Source organism: Mercenaria mercenaria, chromosome 7 (genome assembly GCF_021730395.1).
Source record: "Mercenaria mercenaria strain notata chromosome 7, MADL_Memer_1, whole genome shotgun sequence".
NCBI classification, from domain to species: domain Eukaryota; kingdom Metazoa; phylum Mollusca; class Bivalvia; order Venerida; family Veneridae; genus Mercenaria; species Mercenaria mercenaria.
The window spans coordinates 57701016-57728718 of NC_069367.1; the positions used below are offsets into that span (position 1 = coordinate 57701016).

The 27703-nt window shown below is 33.8% G+C and overlaps 1 protein-coding gene across 1 annotated transcript; it reads left to right on the forward strand.

Annotated features, from left to right (window-relative positions):
- The first annotated feature begins 1277 nt into the window (after window positions 1-1277).
- On the forward strand, window positions 1278-19600 carry LOC128558289 (uncharacterized). Its single transcript, XM_053547209.1, has 11 exons — window positions 1278-1451; window positions 2054-2192; window positions 3352-3399; window positions 5527-5738; window positions 6712-6801; window positions 7635-7844; window positions 8970-9096; window positions 11579-11752; window positions 12912-13040; window positions 15489-15609; window positions 19330-19600. The coding sequence occupies exons 1-11, from the start codon at window positions 1278-1280 to the stop codon at window positions 19598-19600; spliced, it is 1695 nt and encodes a 564-aa protein (XP_053403184.1).
- The last annotated feature ends 8103 nt before the right edge of the window (window positions 19601-27703 follow it).

The window sequence follows — 27703 nt, forward strand, 5'->3', positions numbered from 1 at the left end:
ATAGCGAGAACCGTCTTTTTAATTTTTAAATCAAAATTGAAATTTAACCCCTGGGTCATCAAAAAAAGTAACAAAATCTTTATTTTTTTCCGACTGAATAGTACAAAATTTTTAAGATCTGCATATGAAATCTCATTTTACATACTTTGTCATTATACATATTACGTAATTTACAATACTATACACTACATTATGAAATAAGCATAAGCAAATATGTCACATCCGGTTATGGTCTATAAAGGGAACAATGGTAAATATTGAAATCTAGCAAATGAGGGTGGAAATGGGCTACCTTGATTAGAATATGATAGAAAATGACAAATTTATTGCAATTTTGCTGTAAATATGGATAGAACCCAAAAATATCACATTTTCATTGTTTTGTGTGTATTTTGTTTTAAAAAAAGCTGCATACTTGTAGCCTAATGATTGCTAATTCCTAGCAGTCAGAGGTAAGATTGAACAGTTTACATGTGTAATTTTGTATGCAAACCAGGGTAGAAAATGACAAAACAGGGCAAAACTAGGCTACAGTTAGAATAACTGATTGACAATTATGTTGCGACACTATTTTTGGCAAATTTTGATGCGTTATCTTACGCTACGTCCACCACCATAAATACTATGATATTTTGAGTTTAGATATGCCCAGAAGTTATCGTACTACGGTATACTACAGTTTATCTCCGCCTAGTGAAAGAAACGATATCAGATTAGAAGGAAAGGTGGACTCTACTCTTACTGACTTGTCTCAAACAATAGTTTAAAGTTTGCACATTTGCAGTTTTAATACTAGAATAATCCGAGTCGTGTTTGTCCAACGTTCTGATAAAGATGTGTCTGAAAGTCACAAATTTCATCCGACCAATTATCCTCTGACTGGAACAAATGAAACATTTAAGCATTCGCATGCCAACAACTTCATAACATTGTTATCTAACATTGACATGCATCTGTTAAATCCTAATAGATTATCATAGTATGCTGGTTTTGATCTGAACGTAAGAAATGTATAATGTATATTTTGGTGTTAAACTCATCCCATTTTACCACACTCGTAATTTAGCCCCATGTTTTCCTTTATTCTTACAGGATTTAATAGTTGACTTAATACCTTAAACTTGTGTCAAGACATGTATAACTGCTTGAACTTTTATTGCCATTTAGAGAAACATATGACGTAGGTAGAATCATGTAACATTCGATAAGATAAGCTTTTAGTACATTTTATACTTAAATAAGATTGTTAAGAGCGGAAATTAAAGAACTTTATAGCGATGTTAACAGTTTGTTATACACTGCTGATTCTTTGCCAAGGCGTTAGTTCGTATTTTCCTGGAACAGATGTAATCGGTGCGGGATATGATATCATACATGGAAATCCCGAGGGCGGAGATGCATCAAGTGGAAATCTTGACCCGGGTATTAAGGTCACCAAACATATCTTTCAGGTACTACAAAACACTAATATACCAGAAATTTACTATACATAGTCTGTCTTTCTTAGAATGATTAGAAAAATGTCAAATAGTAAATCGAAAGACATATCAGCTTGATAACATTCAGTGTACTTGGTAGGGCTTTTTATGTCATTTTGTGAGCATTCGTCGAAAAACTATTCTTGCAGTAATTTTAAGTGTTATGTGATGTGGCAGTGATGTATTACAACTGAATATCTGTCTACACATAATGTTCTTTCTTTTTAACAGATGTTGTGTAAAAATCAGAGCATATCATGTCCTTCACGAACATTCTTAATAGTGGTCCAGATTGAATTGCCTTTCCCTAATTGTTAAAATAATTATTTAAACATTTTACATTAAAATCAAATGTGTAAAATGTTGTTTGGAAAAACCATATCAAATTGATCCTGTGCAAGTACTTGTGTTGTACAAGTTAAGTATTGCTGATAAATCTAAATCTACAAATTACTAATAAATTGTATGTTTTTGCAATATGTGATTAAATAAACTGACAGACTAAGGCATATTAACAGTTTAAGGGTTTCTTTTTGTTATAAATATCTAACAAAATGTTAATATGTTTTATACAGATAACGACTAGAGTAGATGGCTCGTATAAAGAACTCAGTATCAGCAACAGAAGTTTCTGCTCATCTTCCACTAGGTCCAACTTGGTTTACAGTGCGGCATCCTATCGAAATGATTTGTTCGCAGAAATAGATTATACACGTAAGTTAAAGGCCTAGATTTTGGCAGTGGGCCAAGGGATTTCTGTCTTTACCAGCACAGTTGGGGGCTAATGACCATCACAGTATGGTTCCAATAAACAACGGTCAATATTTATTGGAGAGTCAGTCTATCTTACAAGTGTATCAATTAGTGAGAAGGGGAAACAATGTAATTTATTTTAAATTGATATATAATTGATAACTTTTTAAGTTATACTAGTTTTTTTTTTTTTTGTTGTTGTTTTTTTTTGGGGGGAGGGGGGGGGGGCATTTCTATGTAAAGAAAAGTATTTGTTGATTAAACACAATAATAAGATAATCAGAAACTTATTTTTCAAATAATGAAATTTGTCTAAAAATTGAAAACAGTATGTGCATTTCAAAGTTACAAAGCAAAGGATGAAAAAAGTCACTTTTGGCAACATACTGAAAATGAAAATTCAGTATAGATGGAACACAATAATTTAAAGTTCAAATGATGTTGATTACATGAATACAAGAAACCCAGTTTCCAGTTAGAAAAATATTGTTTGTCAGCACAAAGAACTCATGAAGTTTTCACTATACTTGTGTTTTATTATCATTATTATTTTCAATATTATTACTGTATCTTTAATTATCTTTAATTATCCTTTATGTAATATAATAATAATAATAATAATGATTAAAATAATAATTATTATTATTATGATTATTTTTATTATTATCATGATCATTATTATAACATTAAAAATAATAGTTATTATTATCTATATAATATCAAAATAATAATTAATATTATCATCATTCCACATTCACTGAAGAAAAATTAATTTTTTTAAACTCCACTGCACCCATCTTCATGGTCTAGTTGGGGTCCCTGCTGTGCTAATTGCCCTCTAATCAGTTACGGTTACATAATCGCTGATAAGCAACAGATAAGATGGGAGTTGTATATCGGATTTGGGGGAGGGGGGGGGGGGGGCACTTATATTGCAGTGACTCTAGGCCTTTAAGTAAACTGGTGTTTTTCGTCTGATACTTTACGAAGTATTTCATTTGCTGATTCTAAATTTATTTCTAACAATGCACAACAACCTCAATTATCGGGTAAAGGGTTTAGAGTTCTGATGTACTGATACATGGGCCTAACATACCTAATTTTGATGGGTTTTTTTCAGCGCTGTCTTCAAATACTCTGAAGCCATTAGCCTTTTCGGAGAGTATATGTAAGTGAAATTTATTTGATGTTTTTAAGTGCACTAATTATCGTAAAAAGATAAATGTAGGCCCGCTGACCCACCCCTTCATGCATTAGAGTAAATCCAACGCTGATAGAGTCGGCAACCGAAACGTGAGCAACCCGCAAAGTGACTCTTTGATGAAGAGAGATAACAAACGCTGTTTTTACCAATTTCATAGATACGTTTCAAATTTTATACATTTTCATAAAAAATAACATCAAACATAAAGCAATGGCTATATTATTTGTGATAATAATGTGGCATAATAAGTAATGTTACATTTGAACGTCATAACAACTTTGAAGATTACATAATTACAGTAATGCCATTAAAAATTTAAATTTCATATTTGTTGCCATTACTTTTATACAGATTGCATAATGCAGATTAGAACAGTTTTAAAGGAAAGGCGAGGTTGTTGAATGATCACTTTTCTGTTATATCTTCATAAATCATTCAAAATAGTAAACAAAGTATCAATTTCGGCATATTACTGAGCAAGTTATAAAACACTTTTAATATGGTGGTAGTTATTGTATTTCCGTGATAGTGAGGAAAAAAGCGAATCAGGTTTTAGTTTGAGAAATACAATGCAATTTTCTATTGCATTTAACAAGAACGAAACAAACCATCATTGTTTTCATCTGAAACTTATACGTTATTGTAATCTATCTACGACTTTAAAGGATTAAGTAATTCATAACGATGTAAATTACGCCATAATGACTTATATCACCGCATCCATGGTCAGCAATTTCCATATATATTTGAATGTCATATGTACATGTATTTTCAAAAAGTGGTGCGACAATCAATCAGCGTTATGAATAATTGAGAGATGACTTACATATAAAATCAACACTTCATTGTAAGTAGGTTTTCCATTTTCTGATATATGGTCAAAAGGAATTTTGGATTTGTAGTGCGAGTTTTACATATCTGCTTAGTTGATTAAATTTGTGTAATCAGTGCTTTAGATACTGATCATATTCATACAGTTTCTTTGTCTGGAATGTACATGTCTTCAATGTAAAACTTAAACTAGAAATGTCACAGGAGTGACGAATAATGCCCCGCACAATACGGCCTTGTCACAGAAGTTTGGCAAATTTATAGTTGGGAAGGGGCCATACCTACGTCAAAAAATAGTGGTTTGTAGGCAAAGTCGAACTTGACCTGTATCTTATGATGTTACACTTGTGTACCAAACTTTATTCAAATCTGTCAAACCTTTCATGAGTTATTGTCTGAAAACCATGAGTTTGGCAAATTCTAAGTTGGAAAGGGGCCATAACTACGTCAAAAATATGTGGTTTGTAGCCAAAGTCAGACTTCGCCTGTATTTTATGATGTTACACATTTGTACCAAACATTATTTAAAATCTGTCCAGCCTTTCATGAGTTATTGTCCGGAAACCACGAGTTTAGCAGATTTGAAGTTGGAAAGGGGCCATAACTACGTCAAAAATGGTGGTTTGTAGGCAAAGTCAAACTTGACCTGTATTTTATGATGTTACACCTGTGCACCAAAATGTATTTAAATTTGTCAAACCTTTCATGAGTTATTGTCCGGAAACCATGTGTTTGGCAAATTCTAAGTTGGAAAGGGGCCATACCTACGGCAGAAATTGGTGGTTTGTAGCAAAAGTCAGACTTGACATGTATTTTATGATGATACACACTTGTACCAAAAATTACTCAAAATCTATCAAGCTTTTCATCCGTTATTGTCCGGAAACCACGAGTTTGGCAAATTTGAAGTTGGAAAGGGGCCATAACTACGTCAAAAATGTTGGTTTGCAGGCAAATTCAAACTTGACAAGTATTTTATGATGTTACAAGTGTGCATCAAAATTTAATTAAATGTGTCAAGTTTTTCATGAGTTATTGTCTGCTAAAAACCATGACAACCAACGAACCGACAGACTGACCGACAAGCTCAGTCCTATATACCTCCCCCACCCAAAAAGAAAAAGAAAAAAGAAAAAGAAAATACTCCGTTTGTATGGGTATAAGTAAATAGCTTTGCCTAGAAATAAAATTACATCAGCTTGTAAATGATATCAATACGCTAAAATGAAAATATTCTTTTTCATATTTTATATATTGAAGTATATAAAGATATTACCACTGCAACTTCAAGCGGAGACATTGTATATATAGATAAGGAAACGGAATGTCAAAAAGGCATCATTACTTATGATGACGATATGGTAAAAATAGACAATTATGCATTGACCAGGCACTTTGCTGGGTCCGTGTGCGCATTACCAGTAACGTACGATGCTGGCAAATACTTGACATTCCTTGATCGATGGGGAACGGTAAGTGTAATAATTAACTATACTGAACAGCAAAAGAAACTATCCAGTTTTTAAACTGGAGTATTTCTTATTAAAAAGCTTTAGTTTATAAATAACTTGTGTTTTTCATATCACATTACACTTAAAGAACTTCACGTGTAAAATTTTAAACACAATAGCCGTTTTACACGAAACTCATGTGCGCCTATAATTAACTATTTTCTTTGTGAAATTTTATTGTCATTGGAAATACTGGTAATTGACTAACTCGAAAAACAGCATAAAGTTTAAAAAATATTGTTGGTTGCACCGCACGACTGAATCAAATTTAGCGCGAGCGCCGAATTGGGATGTTACAATGCAACTGACGCGCAAAAGATATAGCCTTTCAAATGGCTTTTGTGGGACTACTGACTTCACGGTTGATTGATTTTTAAAAATTTATCATGAGAGGATCTTTAATAGAAATTTTAATATGAAGAAACAATTCAAATTTGAAAAATTATTTTTTATTTCAAAATATACCAGTTATACAGCTGGATAGTTTCTTTTGCTGTTCAGTATATTTTAACACATGTTAACGATGTTGACTAAAGCGAAACAGGTTTTTACTCTTACTGTTCATTTATGTCATAAAGTTTTCCGTTTTGCCAATTATCATCACCATGTTAATCATGTAAACAAGTATTATACTCTTCATTATGTTGCTCAATAATATTATTAATACGGTTATCGAAAAAATACTTTTATCTACATTAACAAAGGTAACATACTTTAATGTTTTCTATCGTTAACGGAAATAACGAACATATTATAGTGTGTTAGATATCCGATACTACGAAAAGTATACAAACGCCAGTACTTACTAGGATCGGCATAACATAACAATTACATTGCGTCATGTTATGATTCAATCATATCTTTATAGAATTTCAAAATCTTAGTATTTGCGATGCAAACAATATAACAAGTTATTATTTTGTTCACGTTTAAGCATGTGATAATGGAAGTACATATCGGCTACAAAGAGATTAATCATTACCAAACAACAAAACTTGACCTATTTAGGGATATTATGAAGACTGTAAGTACTATTTCAAGCGATAAATGTTACACAAGAAATAATTCAAACTTGCAAGCTAGATTCAGACTTAATCTTTTCCTATAATTGCAACAAAAGTTTGATAGATTATCGACAGAAACGGAAATTCAATAAAAGGGAAAATAAAGTTTACTTATATGCACCCGTTACAGTGTAACAGTCTGTATATATAATTATGTCCAAATTTAGCCAGTAAAAATTTTTCATATGCACACAAAATATGCCTATATTATAGCTGGTATGACTGTTGCATAAAAGTCTGAACCTTATGCTAGAAAGAAATATTTTCAACTCTTTTGTCCCGTTTTTTTTTTCAATTTCTAATAACATACGTCATGAGATTTCTAGGGATGAGATTTTTCAGATATTTAAGATTCTAACTTTTCGTCGATGTGTGCTACTTTTTTTCCAAAGTAACCATACTGACGATAATTTGGCAGTATTATTTTGAAATATAAAGGTTTGTGCCATAAAAAGTCATAATTTATTACGTTGAAATATTTTTCTATATATTTCAAGACATATAAAGACTCTACACAGCACAGGCGGGCATTAATTAACACACAATTAACGATGTGGTTTATTTTACTGTGAATTTACTGTGCATTTTTAATTTAATTCATTTTCTTTTGCGTTTGATTTTTATGTGGCCTAAGTCATACGTTCCCTTTGTGCTCAATCTTTCGACATTTTTGTAGATTTCAGTTTGATATCATGTCAAGTATAAACAAAGCAGCGGAAAGTTGCATATACAGACACTTCTCATTTGGTTTTACAAGTACGCAAAACGGTAAAATGTTTCATTTCAATTCAAGGATCACCAGCTTCTGAATGCCTCTGGTCCTTACATGAACTCCGCTACGTCACTGGTGTTAAACATCGGAGATTTCAGAGGAAGCAGTGTAGCAGATAGAGTTTTAGGCAGCCTGCATAGAAATGTCAAAATAGGGTCAGACAATAATTCACAGCCTATTAGAATCAAGGTTGTTCCAATAACTGAAGCGATGAAAGACAAATATTGGATGGCAAGCATATAAACTATTTTTGTTACCCTAAGATAGAAAGAATATGGGGCTACATTGGAATCATGTATGTCTGAAAACATTTCTCCAAAACAATACATGACAAACGATTTTCAATTAATTACACGGAAATATACTTTAAGACCTAGATCACATGTAAAAAAGAAACTTCATTGCGTTTCCGCTCCGTATCTTAACCGCTCGAAGGCTTTTGGATAAAATTAGCATCAAGTCGATGTAGAGGGGAATATTACACCGGTATATATCTCAGATGTTAAGTTTGCACCTTCTGGAAGTCAAACGTATTTGCCTTGTTTTTGTCCTTTATATATTTCTGATGAGTCAATTAGAGGTCAAAGGTCAGCTATATTTCATGTTCGCATGATATTTTCAATATCTCTGTAAGGAGCATCATCGCCTTATTAAAGCTTCACCCAGATCATGTCACCAAGGTCGCTTGGAGCAAGCCTTCAGGAAAATGTTGCATTTGGAGCCCAAAGGTCAATAGCTCTAAATCTTTTAAAACGCTGGAAGGATGTTCATAAAATTTGCATCAGTTATTTATCTCAACATGCAGAGTGCAAGATCAACTTTACACTTAGAGGCTTAACGACAAAGAACTTGATTTCATGTCCATTTCTACTCTTGTTTTCTCACATGACCATATGCTAAATTCAGAGCCCAGACCAGTTTGTTCAACCCTATTTCCTATATCAGTGATTGCAAATAATATATTTTTGTTTCCCTTACTTTCATTAGTATAACAGCATAATAATAATAGCATATTAAATATGATACTAAATATTTTCTTTTTCAATTTCGATTTTTCTTCGGCCTCCGAAAATAATGCACTTTGAGATGAAGCAGTGATACGTAACAGATATTGAAAAAAAAATCCTTTCAAGTTAACAACAAGCTGATTTCTGATGTGACATATACTATTTATTGTTATATTCGTTTGTTTAACTCACACGAAGCATCTCATTTCAAAATATGTAATATCATTATAGCTAAAGGTGTTTACATTCTTCGAATCTCTGTTGATTACACTTGAAATGCATCACGGCTTTAAAAGCGAAGCATGCATATTATAATATATACATGTTTTCCTCATGAATCTTACAATAGGCGAGTGACAACTATGGAGATATTAGTATATGTGACAACATTGTTGCAGCACTAAAAACAAAGTCGGCAAATATGTACAGGGCCTACACAGAATACGGAAAGAAATACCAGGGCAATACTCCCGCAGGTATTTCCCAAGCTATCTATCGTTGTGTTAATCTATATAAAGGCACATTCAACACTCTGACTAAGATTCGGATATTGATTATATTGATGCTTCTCTAAAAATCATATACCTTGATATTTGCACTTTTTTCTTATAATGTATATCTCTTTTCAGAAAAATGTTTTTTTTTTAAATAAAAACGCATTAAGTAACGTTTGCGTTAAAAACAGGGGTTACATACGAATAAACACCAGAAATGTAAGTTAATCTTTACAATTAGTCGATTTGTTTCCACACAGTAATTTGACACTAATATGATTTTTCATCTTTTCGTGATTTTGCGGTCTGCATCAAAATTTCGAAAACATTGTGTTCGTTTTGTTGTTGTTTTTTTTTCAATTAAATTTTGAACTGAAATATTGATCACCGGATAGAAAATGATCTCTCGAAGAAAACGAGTGATCACCTATACAAGATATTTGTCGTCGTTTATTCGTATTTCGACTATAACTGCTGTCGATATCGGCATTGATGCAACGCTGATATACGCACAGATATACACAGAGAAGTTCAAGTTCACACCATTAAATAACCCCTTTCCACATTTTCGGTGTTTAAATTTATTGTAATTGGAATCATTCCCATTCGGAGTAAGAATAGAATCATTTTGTATTTCCAATTCCTTTGTTTATTTTGTGAAAAATTGTCTTTAGATTATCCTGAAAAAAATGTCCCCTCAAGTTCTGAAAAAAATAGTTTTAACAATATATTGTAAAAGAATCCTGTTATATATCCTTACACCCTACATAACGTCCAACTTCAGATCACCGACCATGCAAAATATCTTTTTGTTACCCTAAATAATTACTTGACCTGGTCAAATCACATAAATAACATAACATCCAAGGCCCGTAATACCCTTCGCTTCGTCAAAAGGAATGTAATGACTACCAACAGACAGGTTAAAGAAATGGCCTACAAAACCTATACCCGCCCCCAGGTCGAGTACTGTTCCACGGTCTGGCACCCCTGGCAAAAATATCTCACTTATAAAGTATAAAGGGTACAAAGATCTGCAGCCCGCTATGTTTTTAATGACTACCAGTCCCAGTAGCGTCTCAGATATGTTATCAGAACTGAATTGGAAGACGAAATCATTCCTCCCTGGTTATTTTCTATAAGATAAGAATTAGTGGCAGTGGACCATCTTTAGCTCACACAAACACGAAATTTAAACTACATAATTCCACAGTCCAAAACATTGTACCATGCAAATTCCTTTTTCCCCAGGACTGTCAGACTATGGAACCAACATATATCCAGTCCAGCCCCAATGTGTAGAATTTGCAGACAATTGTCTGCGGGCTGGACTCGCAGTCTCTCTAAATACTAAAATCCGCTGATTTTAACTGTATACTTTGGGTATATAGTTACCCAGATACTTTGTCTTTTATCTTTTTAACTTTGCACATAACATTTTTACTAAAACACTGTTTCCTGACAGCGCCTGCCAGTCATAATCGCTAGGCGATTGTTCGACAGTAGATAGTTGAAGTTTGATACTAGTATTATTTAACAGATGTGTGTCCATAGGACACAGTGCCATCCCCTCTCCCCCCCCCCCCCCCCCCCCCCCCCCCCCCCCCCCCCCCCCCCACACACACACACAAACACCTGTCACTGTACATGGTTTTAAACAATCCTCTAATGTTTTATGACATTTTGACATTTTATTTTTTTACTAAGTAAAGCGCCGTAACTCTAATCTTGCAAAGTGAAAAATCTCAGGTGCACATATTCACATGCTGGAAAATATTCCGAAATGGTTTGATGACTGTAGGTGAAATTTCTTAAAGATATATATATATGTAATACAAGCATATATATGTAATACAACCGATTTAATCTACAATCATCAGGGCAGACAAATAAAAATGTGAAGTTGTGTACACAACGTTATAATATGACTTCATCAATATTTGTTCGGTTTGGGTTTAAAAATATCAAAAAAAAAAAAAGAAACGTTCCTTAGATAACTTAGTCGAAACATTATTATCGTGAAATTTATAAAAGGGAAAATTGAATATTGTGGGTCCGTTTTAAAGCATTGATCTAAATGTTCACTAACAAGCAAATGTCTTGTTGAAGGGTCCATGGACTGTCCTTCTGTTTCTTAATTTATCATCTGTTTATCAACTGAAATATAAAATTTCTTGCATCCATTTCAAACCAAAACATTATGGACAGTACAATCCATGTTTTCTTTTATATGAAATATTTAATTGTTTAATTTTATAGTAGACTCTTCTGTAAATGTATTTGCATAACTCTCAGCGTGGCTCATTACATTTTTTTTTGACTGAAGGCGGAGTAATTTCATTGCATTCGGATTTAACCAGAATATGTTTAAGATTAGGTAAACTGTCTGTTGCATTTAATGATTTTAAGATTTTGAAACATGCAGAAGAGTAAATTAACTTCATAACTTTTATAACTGTTACAGTAACAGACATGAGAATACCCCTTCAGTGGCCAGTAGGATGTTACGGTTTACCTGAGGCAAAGTCGGGTTGTCCTGCAGGGGGAGTGTCTTGGTTGGAGGGCTGGATTAGCCAAGATAATGAAGATAGCAATAACGCAAACAGGAAATCTGATAATGCGGAGAGATACCTTAAAGGTAAATTAGTCTTTTTTACTTGGTGTATTATGGTACATAGACGAATGCGATGTAAGTAAACAATGAATAAAATGATGCGGAGGTAACATTACGGTTATGTTTCATATATCATGTAGTAAAGATTTCGGCCTTTACTTGCATCCTAGTTTTCTGAATAAGGTATTTTCGGAGTTATTCAGATGCTATTTATCGATCTCAATGTGTCGTATTCTGATATATAATTTAATAATCTTATTTGCTATACATTAAAGCGAGAGGATTTTGCGATTTAGCTTTGAATGACATATAGCCAGGAGTTATTATTGGGAAAAATACTATGCATTTTATTATATTCAGTGACCAAAAATTAGCGCGTGCCTGTTTATAAAACAACGTGTTGTTTATAACTTGAAAGTGTAGACGCAGATAAGAGGAACTTACCATTAATTACAGCGAACTCAGTTAATTGCGTGCCTGGTTTTCTGCAGAATTCGCGTTAAAAAACAAGATGAAACAGTTATAACTAGTTATTTGGAATGTGCATTTTATACAAACTTGCAAATTTTTGACTAAGGTATGATGTAAGTAAGAAGTGCATAGTTAAATTACATCCTTTAAAGTAATGTCTTATGTAAAAAATATGTCATGTACATAATACTCTTGTCCTGGCGTTAAGAACGAATTTTGTTTTGGCTAAGGAATATTATGCGGGAATGTTATTCTTCAAAGTGGTAAGCGTTCTAGCTGATCTGTTGCTGTAAAATGCATCAGTGATATATGGGTTTTCGAGATAATCGAGTATTGTGTAGACGTCTCAGCAACACTATTCGTCATATTATGACTTGACTGATTTTTATTGTTTAGAATTAATGATTGCGCAAGATTAGTCACTTGACAAAACGGACGACAAATGTAACTATGAAGTATACCAAGATCATTTAAAATTATATGAAAATGCAGACCATGAAAGGCTTCTAACAAAGTCACAAGACGAAACGCAGATATGTATATATTTTAGCACTATCAATGCGAAATTTACATCAATTTTTGTTAACCTGTGAAATGAATTCCTCGTGCAAAAGCGATAAAGCTATCAGAGACGTGTTTTACAGCTGTAAAGTGCACAAATCAGTCACCTATGATAATGATAGTTACAAATAGCATATTATTTTATTTCTAGTCAAACAAGACAGTTATGGAACCGAGTCACATTTCTGCATAAAGGAAGACAATACATCTCCAACGTATGGTATGAATTGGCCAAAAGGATCTTACTGCATTCTAAGAAAGGATTCAGATTGCCAAGCAGGTACACTGATTTCCCGAATCCAAGTGGAAGGTCAAAGCTGTGCTTACCTTTGGTGTTGTTTTTTTATGCTGTGTTCTGTGATGTGTATTGATATTATAAGTTACAATACTTGCTGGTGACAGGATACGGGATATACGCTGTCGAGGAAATCTATATCATATGAAGTATGGATTTTCGAGACAGTGTATATCCTGTATCCTGTCACCAACAAGCTGTGTAACAATTATATCTTGCCGACTATCTTTCACTTTAATATTTTTTGAACTTTTATATTACTAATAAACAAAATCCTTATCTTGCCGACCACTCTATACTTCAGTATTTGCTGAATAAATTGTTATCAGACAACCGAACAGAAATTGGTCAAAAATTGTTTGGCTAAATACTATCAAGCTGATGGGTAATGGTATAATATTCGATACATTTTATCAATTAACAAAGCTACGTACAGTGCAGACTGGAATCATATAACCACAATTTGTTTGGTTTATGACATCATGTTTTGTTATTAGTTTATCAACACCAGCTATTTATGAAGTGCTCTTTTTTTTTCAGAAACAAAAAAAAAACACTTTACGTTCCATCCTTTCGAAAATCATCAGATTTCACAATGTAAGAACGATTTACAGTCAACTCGTCCTTAACACACTCGTCCCAAAGTCAAATGGTCCCCATTTTGGTCGTTTCATGTCACTTACCCATTATTTAATTAATATGCTGTTTTGTAACACTTCTTTCATTTTTATGATAAGTATGTAACACCGCATCATCTATTTTCTATTTTAATTTTTAAGTTATTTTTAACAACTCTTTATTTCCATATATTATCCCACCTTTCCACCGAATAATACTCAAACTATTATAAAGATTTTATGATATTTAGTGAATAGAAGCGATTCCAATATCAATATTTCTACAATAAAGCTTTTTCCTTCAATTACAAAGAGCAAGCCAACAACCAACCTAAAACAAAATGTCGGTTCATTATGAAACGTGACCAATCGGATGCTGGCTAACAAAAGCCATAGTATCCAAATTAAATGAACAAAAAGAGCTCAATGACACGCAAAGGACTAATCTATCGAAAGTAGAATATTGCATCAATTGGTTTTCCTTAATTACAGAAACGAGCTTAACAGTTAGGAAAACTTTTGGTAACTTGAGCCAGTTGAGCACCAAGAAGCCTGCGTATTTGAAACAAATGCCAAAAAGATATCCCTGGAAATACTCCATGGACCGGATATATGTTTATATTCATTTTAAGGCAGACTGATTCAGATTGCTTCTTTGGTGGTAAAAATGACTATGTGAACATTTCTCTAATATTGAGGTAGTACTAAAAATGTTCACAGGGCAAGAATAATTTTTTTCTGGTAGCCCAGCAGTTTTGTAGTTGCCTAGAAATTTAAACCCTGAGTATAAACTTGCTCTATCTAAACCCGACTTAATGAGATGTGAGTCTCAAAGGGGTATGTAACTATTGCAATATTTGGTTAATAAATTTGACAGCATTAAAAGAAACCTGTGTGTTTGTTTCCAGTTCCTTATACACATTCCTCTCATATTGGTCTACATATATACGAATGAAAGTAAATGTTTATTTTGATGTTGATATTGTCCAAATATTGTTATAGAGCTAGACCCCTTTAGTAAAGAATGTTGGAAAACAGAAAAAGGGTAAATATTTCATTCTCTTTATTCGTCATGAGAAATTTTGACTGGTACCTCGGTTACAATTGCCTTTCGTTACATTTAGAGCTAAAAAGAGCAGGATGTCGCCTAAAAGGGGCAGGGTGCTGCCAAAAAGGGAAAGGGTGTTGTTTTAAACAGGAAAATTACCGTAGCAGTAGTTGCATTTCTAGACGTTTATAGTTATGTATTCATTCAATTTATGATTATTGCGTACTTATCACAGTGGTAAATGATATATTCCCAAAACAAGCAACAGGGTTTACAAAGGGTTTTTACATTACTTTATATTTATGCCAAATTATTCTAGCCTTTTGCTTAAAACTGTCACCAAGGATGTCAACTTATTCATATAAATATGGCATTGTAGAGGGCATTTATTTTAAGTTTGAAACCAAGATCATGTCTAATAGACAATAAAATTCTACAAGGCGACTAGGTATAGAAGTGATCCAAACCAAGTTCAGTAATAACAGAAAAATGTCCGACTGAAACAAATATATCACATTATCTGTGCCTAGAACTGTTAATGTTAAAACATTAGGGTTTGTCTTACTATGATACCTCCATCCAGGATCATGTTACTAGGCATAGTGTCCTCCAGCAGGGCAATGGTATGATTCATGTGCAAGTAGACAGACAAATTATATAGCAATATAACACTATACTCCAATAGTTCGTATTTTGAATCATTGTTTTAATTCAAGAATATGTAGCCATATTCGGACAGCTCGGTAATCAACGTATTTCTCCATACAGGTTTCCAGAAAGGCACTATTCACTGGGACGATGAAGACAGTGGGAATGGCAACAGACATTCCGGAGCTTTGCCTTCGGGTCAGTTTGGAGCTGCTGGAGCTACAATCGATTTTTGCTGCAGGTAGACCTGAGAATGATATAGCAGCTCACAAAATGCAGTAAACATCATATATGTAAAACCCGAATTATTGCATACCTGTATTAGTTGGCATTTTTTCAGTTTCTTTAGGATCATGGAATCCATTAAATTATTACATTATGATAAAATTACTCTTCTGCCGGTGCTAGGAAGTGAGCAGTATTGCAAATTTCATTTACTCAATATTTAACGACACAATGACAAAGATCTTATAGCCATTTGCCAAAGTCTAGAAAAAGAAAACTCTCCAAAATGATATTCTTAATTAGGCAGTGTATGTTTTGATTTGTAAACGCTAGATATTAACACAAACTTACATAGACGAAGCAAAACAGTTGAACAACGACGACAGAACCAACGAATAAATGAACAAAGTAGGAAATTGCCATATTCCTTTAACTCACTCTGTTCAGTTGATAACATACTTGCCGGGACAAGTTTTAGCTATACGGTTTTATGGAAAGCACTGGCCCAGCTTCAAAATATTTTTAAAGAATATGCCTTAAGTAGTGACCGTCTACATTCTGATCAATCTGTTTCGTTAAAAATATGGCTTCCAGGAGGGGGCGCAGCTAGTTTCAGGGGCAAACAAACGAACTTTTGTAATAATCACTTTTCGTGTCGGCGGGTATAAAAACTTCGTGTTGTCGCCCTTCTTTTGTCGTGTCTTCAAGTATCCGCCTCGAAAGTCAAAAGGCGATAACACGAGAAATAAGCAGTTTTCGACCTTTCGTTACTTCGACCCGCCGACACGAACACACGACAAATGTGCAATTTCGTCCTTTCGTGTATTCGCCTTCCGGTAGGCATGCGCATAACAATTACACATATGCTGCTAAAATGAATATGCTATCTAAATAATGTGTTTTACCATTTATAAAATAACATTTTTCCTAAAAAGAAAGATAATAATTTATATTCCATAAAAGATTGTGTATATATTTTATCACTAGTATTAAATTTGTACATACATTAAGCTTTTGTCAGTCTTACGGGGCATATCATTACACCGACCTGAACTTGAATGCTATCTAGATAATGTGTTTTACCATTTATACAAAAATCTTCTCAATTTATGATAGAAAATGTTTCATATGCAATAAAATATGTCATTCTTCAAGTATTTCAGTTCTGGTATTATTTCATATATACATTACGCCCCATTTTGCGCCATCCTTATAGCGTATTAAGGCAGACCCTACACGAAATATTTGTCGTGTGTTCGTGTCGAGGTAACGAAAGGTTGAAAACAGCTCAATTTTCATGTGATCGCCTTTCGCCTTCCGAGGCTAATACACGAAGTAACGAAACATTGAAGGCGAAATAACAAAGTTTTAATACCCGTTGATATGAAAAGTGATTAATACAAACGTTCGTATGTTCGCCTCTGAAATTTCGTTACTTCGAAAAGCGAACACACGACAAATAAGCATTATTTCGACCATTCGTGTTTTCGTTATTTCGACATTTCGCCTCGCCGACACGAGCACACTCAACGGCAGAAATCAGCCACCATACAAAAGAACATTTCCACTCAAATAAAGTTGAATTTTGCAAACGTTGAAATGAAAAGTGTTATATACCTCAAAAGGAAAAAAACAAACACAGTGAATGGAAGTAAATCATTTACGGTGTTCTGGGAAGCCATAACATGAGAAACTTCATTAAAAATCGTACAAAAGTACAAAACGATATCAAATTGATACATTACTCGTCGTCAAATCATTCCTCGTGTAGCATAGTCCGCCTCTGTGATTACTAGTAGTTCGCCACTGTTTCATAAATTTACATAAAACAGTATGGTTGAACAGTTTATAGTTTCCAGAATTACGAGCACATTCGAATTTTTGCAGTTTTTCTCATGAACTTTTATCAACCGTTACAACGCTTTATTTGGTAAACATTGATAAAAATAGAACAAGACGTGAGGGCAGGTGGGCAGCAAACCAAAAGTGTGCATGTAGTTTGATGGGTCAATTTATACACCCGTCTACCGATTACGGAAGTCAGCATGATTTACTTTGCCTTATTTAGGTAAGAATCACTATCGTACCGTGTAACACTAGGTAAACAATGGACCGTTCCATTATTAAAAGTACACAAAAATCGCTCACTGCAAAACCGAATAATAGGTAGCGCATAGTATTATGGCGTTTAGAAGTGAAAACAAAACAATAACATAAAATTAAGGTTTACGATTTAGTCAGTGATTCCTCGTTGGCCGAGCGGTTACGGTATTTGTATTATACATTTTCGTCGGGAATTTCGATCCCCATTTTTTATCAGTTTGCATTACATACTTTGTGTATGTTTTTCCTCTAGTTTCCAATTTATTGTTTTGTTTCTTATTTTCGTATAAAATTGGTAGTATCTATAAATCAATCAATCCTAAAATTATGACTGGGCAGTGCTTTTATTAAAGTGAAGTTTAAGATTGTAATAAAACTTATAAAACTAACCCGTACATGTTTTAAAGTATCACAGGAAAGCTTAAAAAACATTAGATCATATTAAAGATGGAGTGTATTTAGACATAATTACGTGTCAATTGTGACATATAATTTTACTGAACATGTTAGATCTAGATTTACTAATCCGTTCTGTCTTCATTGAATTGTAGCGAAGAAAAAATTAAAGACAATATTTAACGGGTCTGTGAATCGAAGTCACGAAGAAAAAGTACAATACGAATACCGTAACCGCACTAGGCCAACGAGAAATCACTGACTGCATCGTAAACGTACTAAGTGTACTGACTTGTTTTATGTTATTGTTTTGTTTGTATTTATTTCCAAACGTCAAAATAGTGTGCAATACCTACACGCGTGCACTCTATTAATAATCACGTAATGATTGCTGACGGGAATTCCGTTTTTTTCATTAAACGGGAAACCCTTATCAGATATTGTAGACGAATATTTTTATCTTAAATTTGTTAGGAAAACAACGATTTTCAACAGAATTTGATCAAAAATACATTGTAAGAACATCGAATATGCATCATATAGGTGAATATAGCAAACGTTTTATTTTGTTTTAAATCTGACACCAGTATGTGTGGGTTAGACGCTTTAAGATGCGTACAGTCTGTTAAACAATATGAAACTTGGGGGATTACCTGATGTTCCATTGTTTGCATATCATTTATAAAATATGAATGGATAAAGATCTTTTTTTTTAGATATATTGCGTAACTTTTATTTATTTATGCAATATACATGACGTTGTGGAATGCAAGACGTTGAGATATTTTTCTGAACTTTTATTATACATTAATTGGTGTTATGTGTCTTTCTAAACACACCAAAAAAGTAACCAGAGGTTTGTATTATCATTCATGAGTGAGGGTGTAAGGGATGTTATACAATTTTTTTATATATACATTATTCTAGTTTAAGGACACATAATTATTGAGTTAAATTCAACTGAAGGTATTCCTAGGGACGATTTGACATTATCAAATTTCACGAATTAGTATTATGTTTACAAATATCGTTTTGTAGATTTGATGCGAACCGAAAAGTCCTCATACGGCTTAGCAGAAAACATGTATACATTTTGTAGGTATTAGAACGTGAACAACAATTAACTTTGTATATTTTATTTGAAAGTCCTTTGTCTGCAGCTTTGTGGGTGCTAATTTGTTTCATCTAGAATGACTGACTGATAATTATTAAATTGATTGTATTTATATGTTTATAGATCTGATACACCAGTTTCGACGGCAATATTACTGCCAACCGAAAAAAGTTTTGTACTATACCGTTACGGATCATCATGTCAACAAGTTCTCGGTATGAGATCGGACGAGGTGAAAATATGCCAGGACACGGAGGACCACGACAATGCCGATTCTTTTACTGGAAAATATCCAAGTTTGGAGGGAAGTGCGAATGGATATTGTCATGGTGGAATAACATTGAACTATTGTCATTATTCGTCATTATCTCAAGCTGTCTACCCAGTTGGGTAGAACTTGAGCGTAATAAAGAATTATGTTTGAACATACGGGGTTTATGTCCATTACTTGAGAATTACGATTATCTCAGTGCTCTAAAAACCAATGTTTTGTGTGAGTATAAAGAAGACATCTTAATGATTTAAAATAATTCATGAACTTAATTAAACTGCAATTTTACATCCTGAATTTTATGTTCTGCATTTAATATCATTAACAGAAAGTTGTTATCTTATTTAAAACATAATCTGTGACTATAGGCTTGTTTTGTCAACGACGTCTAAAGCTTTTTTGTATGACCACTATAAAAAGTATCATTCCTTTAAAAGTCATTTAGAGGTACATATGATGCCAGTGCTCCGCTTTTGATGCTGCTGGTTGCATCGGCCCGCCCGATACAATATTGAAGTAATCTGATCATTCTTAATTCTTGGTTCTGTCATGTTCTGTTCATGAGTGGCAAAACGTTCGAATGTGCGAACCTACAAAGACCACACTAATTTGGAATAGTAGTAACATTTGTATATATTTTATCCTGACACATACGTCCATTGCTTGAAGCATTTTATAGTTAAACAATGTTAGCCAGAAAATATGTTCTGAATTTTGTAAAAAGTAAAAAAAAACGCATCATTTAATATGTCTTAAACTTAAATAATATTAAGAAGACACAAAACATATAGTAAGTATCTATGCTAAGAACATTCCTTTCAATACGTCTCGAAAAACTTCCTTGGAGTTTGTTTTCAATATTAATACATTCACGCTGAAGATGTATACATTCAAACTATTCTGCAAGAAATAAGTGTGAAATATGCAATTATGACCATTTGAGTGTGAATAAATGAGTATATCTAATCACACACTTGACTATCCCATCAATCTACCATATACTTGGTGTAGTCGGGAAGGAGGGGAGGGCTTCGTGGTCGAGTTGTTAAAGTCGTTGACTTCAAATCACTTGCCCCACACCGATGTGGGTTCGAGTCTCACTCAGGGCGTTGAATTATTCATGTGAGGAAGCCATCCAGCTGGCTTACGGAAGATCGTTGGTTCTACCCGGTAGCCTGCCCGTGATGAAATAATGTACAGAGGGGTACCTGGTGGCTTCCTCTACCAACAAAGCTGGAAAGTCGCTATATGACCTAAATTGTGTCGATGCAAAACAAACAAACTTGGTACAGCATGTGAACGCATCAACACATAAGCGGCAACGCCATGAAACCAGGTTTTAATGCAGAAAACATCTTTCTATTTTTATAATTTACATTGACCAAAGTCGCCGAAAACCAATCACAACCTTTGACTACATAAAAGATATCTACACACACATTTTGCTGACAATAGGTGTTCGCAAATTAAGATAACTAGCGGGAACCGTTTTTTTTCTACTTTTCGATACAGTCACCCTTAATTCATAACTAATTCTTCAAAAAAGGTTGCTATATACCAATTTGATAACAATATAGCAGTTCTTTCTATAGTTTTGAATCGGAAACATCGTTTTGATGATCCGAGTGAAAATTGTTTTTCTATTTTAGGTTACTGTTAAAAAAAAACTTTGACTTTATTGTAACTAAGTTATTACAAAGTTAAAAACCCTAAGCAGATTCTGAATCGCTATCCCTCCGCTGACTTCCAACGTTTTTATACATGTATTTCTAAAGATGCAATAATAAGACGCCTTATTCAAATGCGCCATAGTGGTATTGTCAAGGCATGCACATTAATTATGTTGACTTTCAACTTGACGCTACTGCGGACCCCATATACTTTACCTATTATGCTTTTTCTATATGCTACCTATATAGTGCAGCCATATGGTGACTCAATTTCATAAAATCGTGCTCTTTGTTGGAAAAGCATTAAACTTGGTACAAATGTTTCTGGGTATATCTATTTAAGAAAACAAAAAGGAAGTTGCTGTAATGTTCAAGATGGCCGACTAGTCAGCCATTTTAAAAATAACTGCCAAAATCCAATATTTCTACCAATAAACTGTTTTCATGCCACATATTTCTACACAAAAAGAAAACAATGCTCAATATTTATACAGTATGCTATTGAGGGCTGCTTTCTGTATTTGTTGACATGCATCGAATGGTAATGTTTTATCAAAATGGCCGTCAAAAGTAAAATAATCACCATCACATTTGCAAATGGCTATACATAGCATTATACTCTTCAGAAATATTTGCCTTTTCAAGAGCATGTGTAAAATATAAAGACATTAAACATAAAACAATACTCCTCTTCATATCGCAAGTGCTTAACCAAATCAACTGTTTTTATTTGACAAGCCCATATAGGGTTGACCACAAACTATTATAATTACAAGCGTTTACGGTGTGTGTGCAGCTTTCTTTGTTATCAAACTATCAACATATATGACTGTTTTGAAAACTACTCTCTAATTATATGCATGTGCCATGCACAGCCTCATGTTTCTATGCTAGTGAGTTGAGTGTATATGTATTTAAACAGCTAATGTTCATTGGTAAATTGCATTTATTTGCCCGCTCAAATATAAAGCGATAGGTAATATTGATTAATACTCTGTATAGGCTTTTTCTAAGACGTCAAAATCTGTAGGCAGACAGTAGTCATCTAATTCACCCGCTTAGCTAAATAGGGAGAGCACAGACCTACAAATCACAGGGATGTGATTTCAATCCCCGTGACTATTTGATAAAATGAAATGACATTGTGTCTGAAATCATTCGTCTTCCACCTCTGACTAACGTGGGATAGTCGTTAGTTACTTGCAGAGAACAGGTTTGTTCTGGTACAGAATTCAGGAACACTGATAAGCTTAACTACCCACCATTACTTAACTGTATACTGTTGAAAACGGCATTTAACCAAAAACTAACAGAACAATAGTGATCTTTCCATTCCCTTTGAGTTATCTGTAAATGAACTTGCAATGAATAGAATTTCAGCAATTCTTTAACAATCAATCTGAAAATATACCGACTGCTACACACATACTCAAGGCTAATCACTCATCAAAGATTGCTTAGACTAAAAATGTTATAGAACTTCATGTTAAAACAAACTGTTTAGTTGATCTGACTTATGCAACAGAAGATGCAGACATGGCCTTCTAAGACATTCCTTAGCCTTTACCCTGCTAAAATTCTAAACTGGAATGGTCCATCATTCAATTTGGGCAGTACCATTTATTATTTGAAGGGATGTTCCCTGAAAATTTACTAACTGAACAGCAAACAATGCAAACCATGAGCAGCATGCACAGACATGCAGGCTGATCATGGTCTGCACTGGTCACAAAAGCAAAATTACTTGCCACCAGCAAGCTAAAGGTTACAGGAACTCTTTAATACGATTAATAAAAAATATATAAATACATTATGTAATGTACCAAAATTTGTTTAAAAATGTACAAATAGGATCTATGTTAAAGAAACCAAGGCTAGAACCTACAGCCACAAAAAGACGTGCTTGAATCCCATCTCTCACTACTCATTTTAAAGATTATGGAGACGGTAGCTGATATCCTGTAAGAGCACAATGCAAAAAGAACAACCGCCTTAAGGGACTTCAGTCTACATACAGAATCAAATGATTTAACTGAATATGTGCGAAATTTAAAAAAACGACATTATTCAGCCTCTTTACCAAACTACGTGTATGTAACAAGCTACTAGAACCGTAATCACTGGCAATCCGACTGTGTCGCACTGACTTGAGTACCATTCTGAAGGTCGGATGTCATTTATCTATGCAGTCACTCTCTCTCATATGGTATGCAATGATGGGGAGTTATTGATACGAGTATGTTGATGACACACAGCGTACCTACGGGTCACAAACTAAATCCCAAAAGTTACATACTAGTATATTTACCGTTGTTGAAAAAAGGAAATGCTATGTAATTATTTGTTGTAACTACACCAACGCCTCTCAGTTGTTCTTTTCTTTTCAGCCTATAATAGCTAAAGTGAGGTATTGCCCCATATTGTAACACGCCCAATCTCAATGCTGATAAAGCAGATATAAAAGCATAATTCCAGGCACAGTGTTAACATCTTGAAGAAACCCAGTGTCTCTGCAACTATGTATGTGAGGTATATATGAATCTCAGTGTGAAACATAAACATGTTTCACTCTGTATGAAGGGGTGTATATCCGCAATTGCACATAGCCGGTCAGGTCAGACGGTACCAAACATGTGATGCAATCAACACCTTTACGAATTGCTTTCCTACCTCGCATTGATATACTATTGTAATGCGTTGTTTCATGGTATCCGCCGTATTGCACAAACTACAACATGAGTACAGAGCACAGCAGCTTCCGTTATAATTAAATAGAATATCCGATCATAGTAAGATTACCCATCCATTTGGCTTGCAGCGAAATACTACAGTACAAGAAACATATTCAAGCATGAAAGTTTCTATTCAATCTTCCTCAGTCTTATTTACTACAACATGACGGAAGTTTATAGGCAGAGCAGGGACAGAACAAGACCAAAAGACACTATGTCATTAGAATTACCAAAGTCTTAATTAAATCTTGATGTATGACAACCGAAGCAACCACCTGAATCTCACTGACCAAAACTCATTGAAAACGGAATATTGTTTGATCAAGTATAGCCCCCAATATGAATTATTATGATCTGAAGAATTTTGGTGGTATTTTTATTGAAGTTTGGCACCGTAAGGTTTCTTGTGTCTATTCTTTGTATATTAAACATTTTTATACATCAAAAGTAGATAAAGTAATGTTTGGAATGTTGTATGGATGGCTGCATTTTTAGTAATGCATTAATGTATGTTTAAAGCAATATATACATTATTTTCAAATTATCCTATGTATTTTGTTAAATAGTTTAGTTAATGATTAGGTCTGGGATATCACCTAAATTTGATTTCCTGCATCTTTGAAATTATAAATTAATTCGCACTCATAAAAGGTTATATGGAAATATTACTACATGGTAGAAAAATAGTCTATATTTATCTTTGGAATATATAATGAAACGTGTTGATTTGAATTTATGTGATGAAAATATACTAAATGACAACACACACACAAATAACTTTATATGACGTCGTATTTTCCACAGTATGTGACCGAAAATGTCTGGATAATATCTTTATTACAATTTGCTTTGTCATTTGGATTAAGATTCTTATTGATCTTTTAGGATTTTTAACATTCTGCAAAGAATTTTAACAGATCAAGATGTCTGTGGTATAAATAGTGAAACTGCAACAAAGGAAAGTAATTCGTTTTCTGTAATCATATAGTAAAGAAAAACAATAAACAGCTGAAATATATTCATAAAAGTGTTAATCATCAGTATTTGCATAAAAATGATTAAAAAGATAAAGATTAACTGGCTTAAAAATGTATTGAGTGTGTACTTTTCTTTATATTTTTATGAATGGCGGCCATTTTGAATTATTCCGGCCATTTTGATTTTTTTTTTCAAACTTCCTTTCACTTTTGAATTAGAGACAGCATATTCTCCCTTTCTGCTAAGTTTTATGCTTTTCCCACAAATAGCACGATTTTTACACCATATCCCTGCACTAATAGGCCAAATTTCAATAGATCAGTTCAAGCGGAAACTACTTTGCTTTACTTTTATTAACAGTAACCTATTTCACCACAAAAATGCAAACTCACCCTTAGTTTTATTATAAGGAACATATAGGCAAAGTTTCATTGTAATATCTCGACATGAACTCGATCAGTTTGCCAACGCCTTCCACCCACTAAAAGAAACAACCTAACCAATAATAATCTCCAAGCTTTTTTAAAACCATGTTTACAAAGCAAGAACAGAAGACTTAGTGTAATAAGAGTATCCATATTCAAAGCATGCACCTGCACAAGTCATGGAAAAAGGGGTCATGCAAATATATTTACGTTATAACATGTATGTGCACAGATACTGCACAAACAAACGATCAATAAGAAAAGTGTCAACAATTAGTACAGCAAAACATGCGTATTGTTTTTTTTGACCTACTGAACATTTCGATCTCTTTTAGATCAAGTCAATTTCGCAGATAGCAAGATGTGTTTCACCACATGGTATATCGTTCCACTTCCTATCCTCAGTGTTAACTGATGCGCAGTCCTCGTCAATTAATCCGAAAAGGCCTCTACCTGGTTGCCCATCGCCCCAATTCAGGTATTTCTGTCTGTCACCATATATGTTCATCCAGTTACCCTCTGATCCTGAATCAGTTGCTCCGAAATACACTCTATCATCCATGTTTCCAACTGGCATGAAAATTGAAATAAGGGGAATTAATTTCAGCAAACACAAACAACCATATCATATAAATATATTTATTTTCATTTTCGAAAATTTAAGAATCTGCATATGATTTTGTGAATACTAAATACTTAAAATAAAGTGGAAACTACGCAGGTCGCTCAACACGACAAAAACGAAAATGTTGCAGGCACGGTTTGATTGAGCCTGTTCATGGACGGTAGTGGAAATGCATGCTACCGCCCACGTCCTCTAGCCCCGGGTTGAGCAGAACTCAACATTTACACATGCTAAAAGTACAAAAAGCAATGTAGAGACATCCGCAGATGTAATCAAACGTAAGACTTCAAGAGAAATAAAACATAAAATATTGCTTTAAAACGTTGCTTTATTCTGATTCATTAAAAACAAGAAGTAAAGCCATACTAAAACGTCAGCCACCAATACATCACTGGACAGAGAAATATGGTTATATGTAAATAAATAAACGTGCACAGCGGCTGAGCACATAATTATACATGTTAAGGTAGTGGGCCCGTAATGTCTGCCGGCAAATAAAGTAATCTCCGGAAACAATTTTCGGCAATATCCGGGTTTTACGGGAGGTTGGTGCGCTCGGTCCGAAGAATACCGAATAGTCAAACAAGAATTCGTAATCACACGTAAGTTGCCGATTTTCATTACGGGTCCATTACCTTAATGCAAAGGAAAGTAATAATACCAACATAGAAATAATCAACAGAATAAATATTGTCAAACAGACATGTACATACCTAAAGATAAAGAACATAGCAAGGCATCGCATCGGAGCGATCAGTGGCAAAAACACTACTGGGAAGATAAAACTCAATTCTTGGCTCAAATCTCCATTCTTTCTCCCCTACTATCTTTCTAAATTACTAGACAGTGTAACCTAGTGAATCCCAAACACACATAACAGTAACCATAGTAACACAGCTTTAAACACAGCACGAATGTGCTCATGTAAGGAAGTACTTTATGTAGGACAAGGGGCAATTATCGAAATTAGATAGTCACGAAAGGGGGATAAAAGAACTTTGTTATCATGCAGTACTTCACCTGTCCCTTTATTGCAATATAAACGGGGAAAGGGTACTGGTGGACTGTAACAGAGCAGAACACTAAACATGAATTGTGTCCCGGAACATTACGGTCTTCGACAAGACTACAGACATTAGTTGTAAAATATAAACCCCATATGATGTGGCAAGGGGTATATTTCCATCCCAGGGAGGAAAAGATCTATACCAATACGATATCAACAATATTTTTCTGTTTACATTATATTTACATTTCGGCGCTATGCCTTTCTCAAGATAAACAAGAAAAAAGCTAAAATTAAGTACCGTAAAAAAGACAGTGGGTTCTTACATGTGACATATTATCGCATAATCAACAAAACATTTGATACAAATCTCGTTAATATCGCAAGATGCAAGAAATTCCCACGTACTTTTGTTTTCATCCGGCTGAGGGAAATTGACAATATCAAAATTATAGTGTCATCTCTCTTGTAACATAGGTTCATAGATAGATGTAAATCTAAAATAGAAGCAAAGGTCTCCGCACTGTTGGCACTATTTAATTGAAGCTCTTTCTATTACATATATCACTCAGATATAAACTATTTTTGAGACTTAATGAAAGGGAGTTTGCAAATTTTACATCAGACCGAATTTTTTTTTTTTTTTTTTTTTTTTTTTTTTGGAACTGCTTAAACGACAGCCCGTTTATTGACGATTATTACATATAGACATATATTTTTAACAGTTTACATCAAGACACAAAAAGCATTACAAAATACAGCTCATACTTTTCTAACATATTCTTCTACT

What these genes read in the sequence shown, in the direction of transcription:
- LOC128558289 (XM_053547209.1), top strand. Translation starts at nt 1,278, where the DNA reads ATGTTAACAGTTTGTTATACACTGCTGATTCTTTGCCAAGGCGTTAGT. An exon ending in TCCTTGATCGATGGGGAACG is followed by an intron (nt 5,739 to 6,711) that starts GTAAGTGTAATA and finishes TTCACGTTTAAG; the next exon opens with CATGTGATAATGGAAGTACA. An exon ending in GGATTCAGATTGCCAAGCAG is followed by an intron (nt 13,041 to 15,488) that starts GTACACTGATTT and finishes TTCTCCATACAG; the next exon opens with GTTTCCAGAAAGGCACTATT.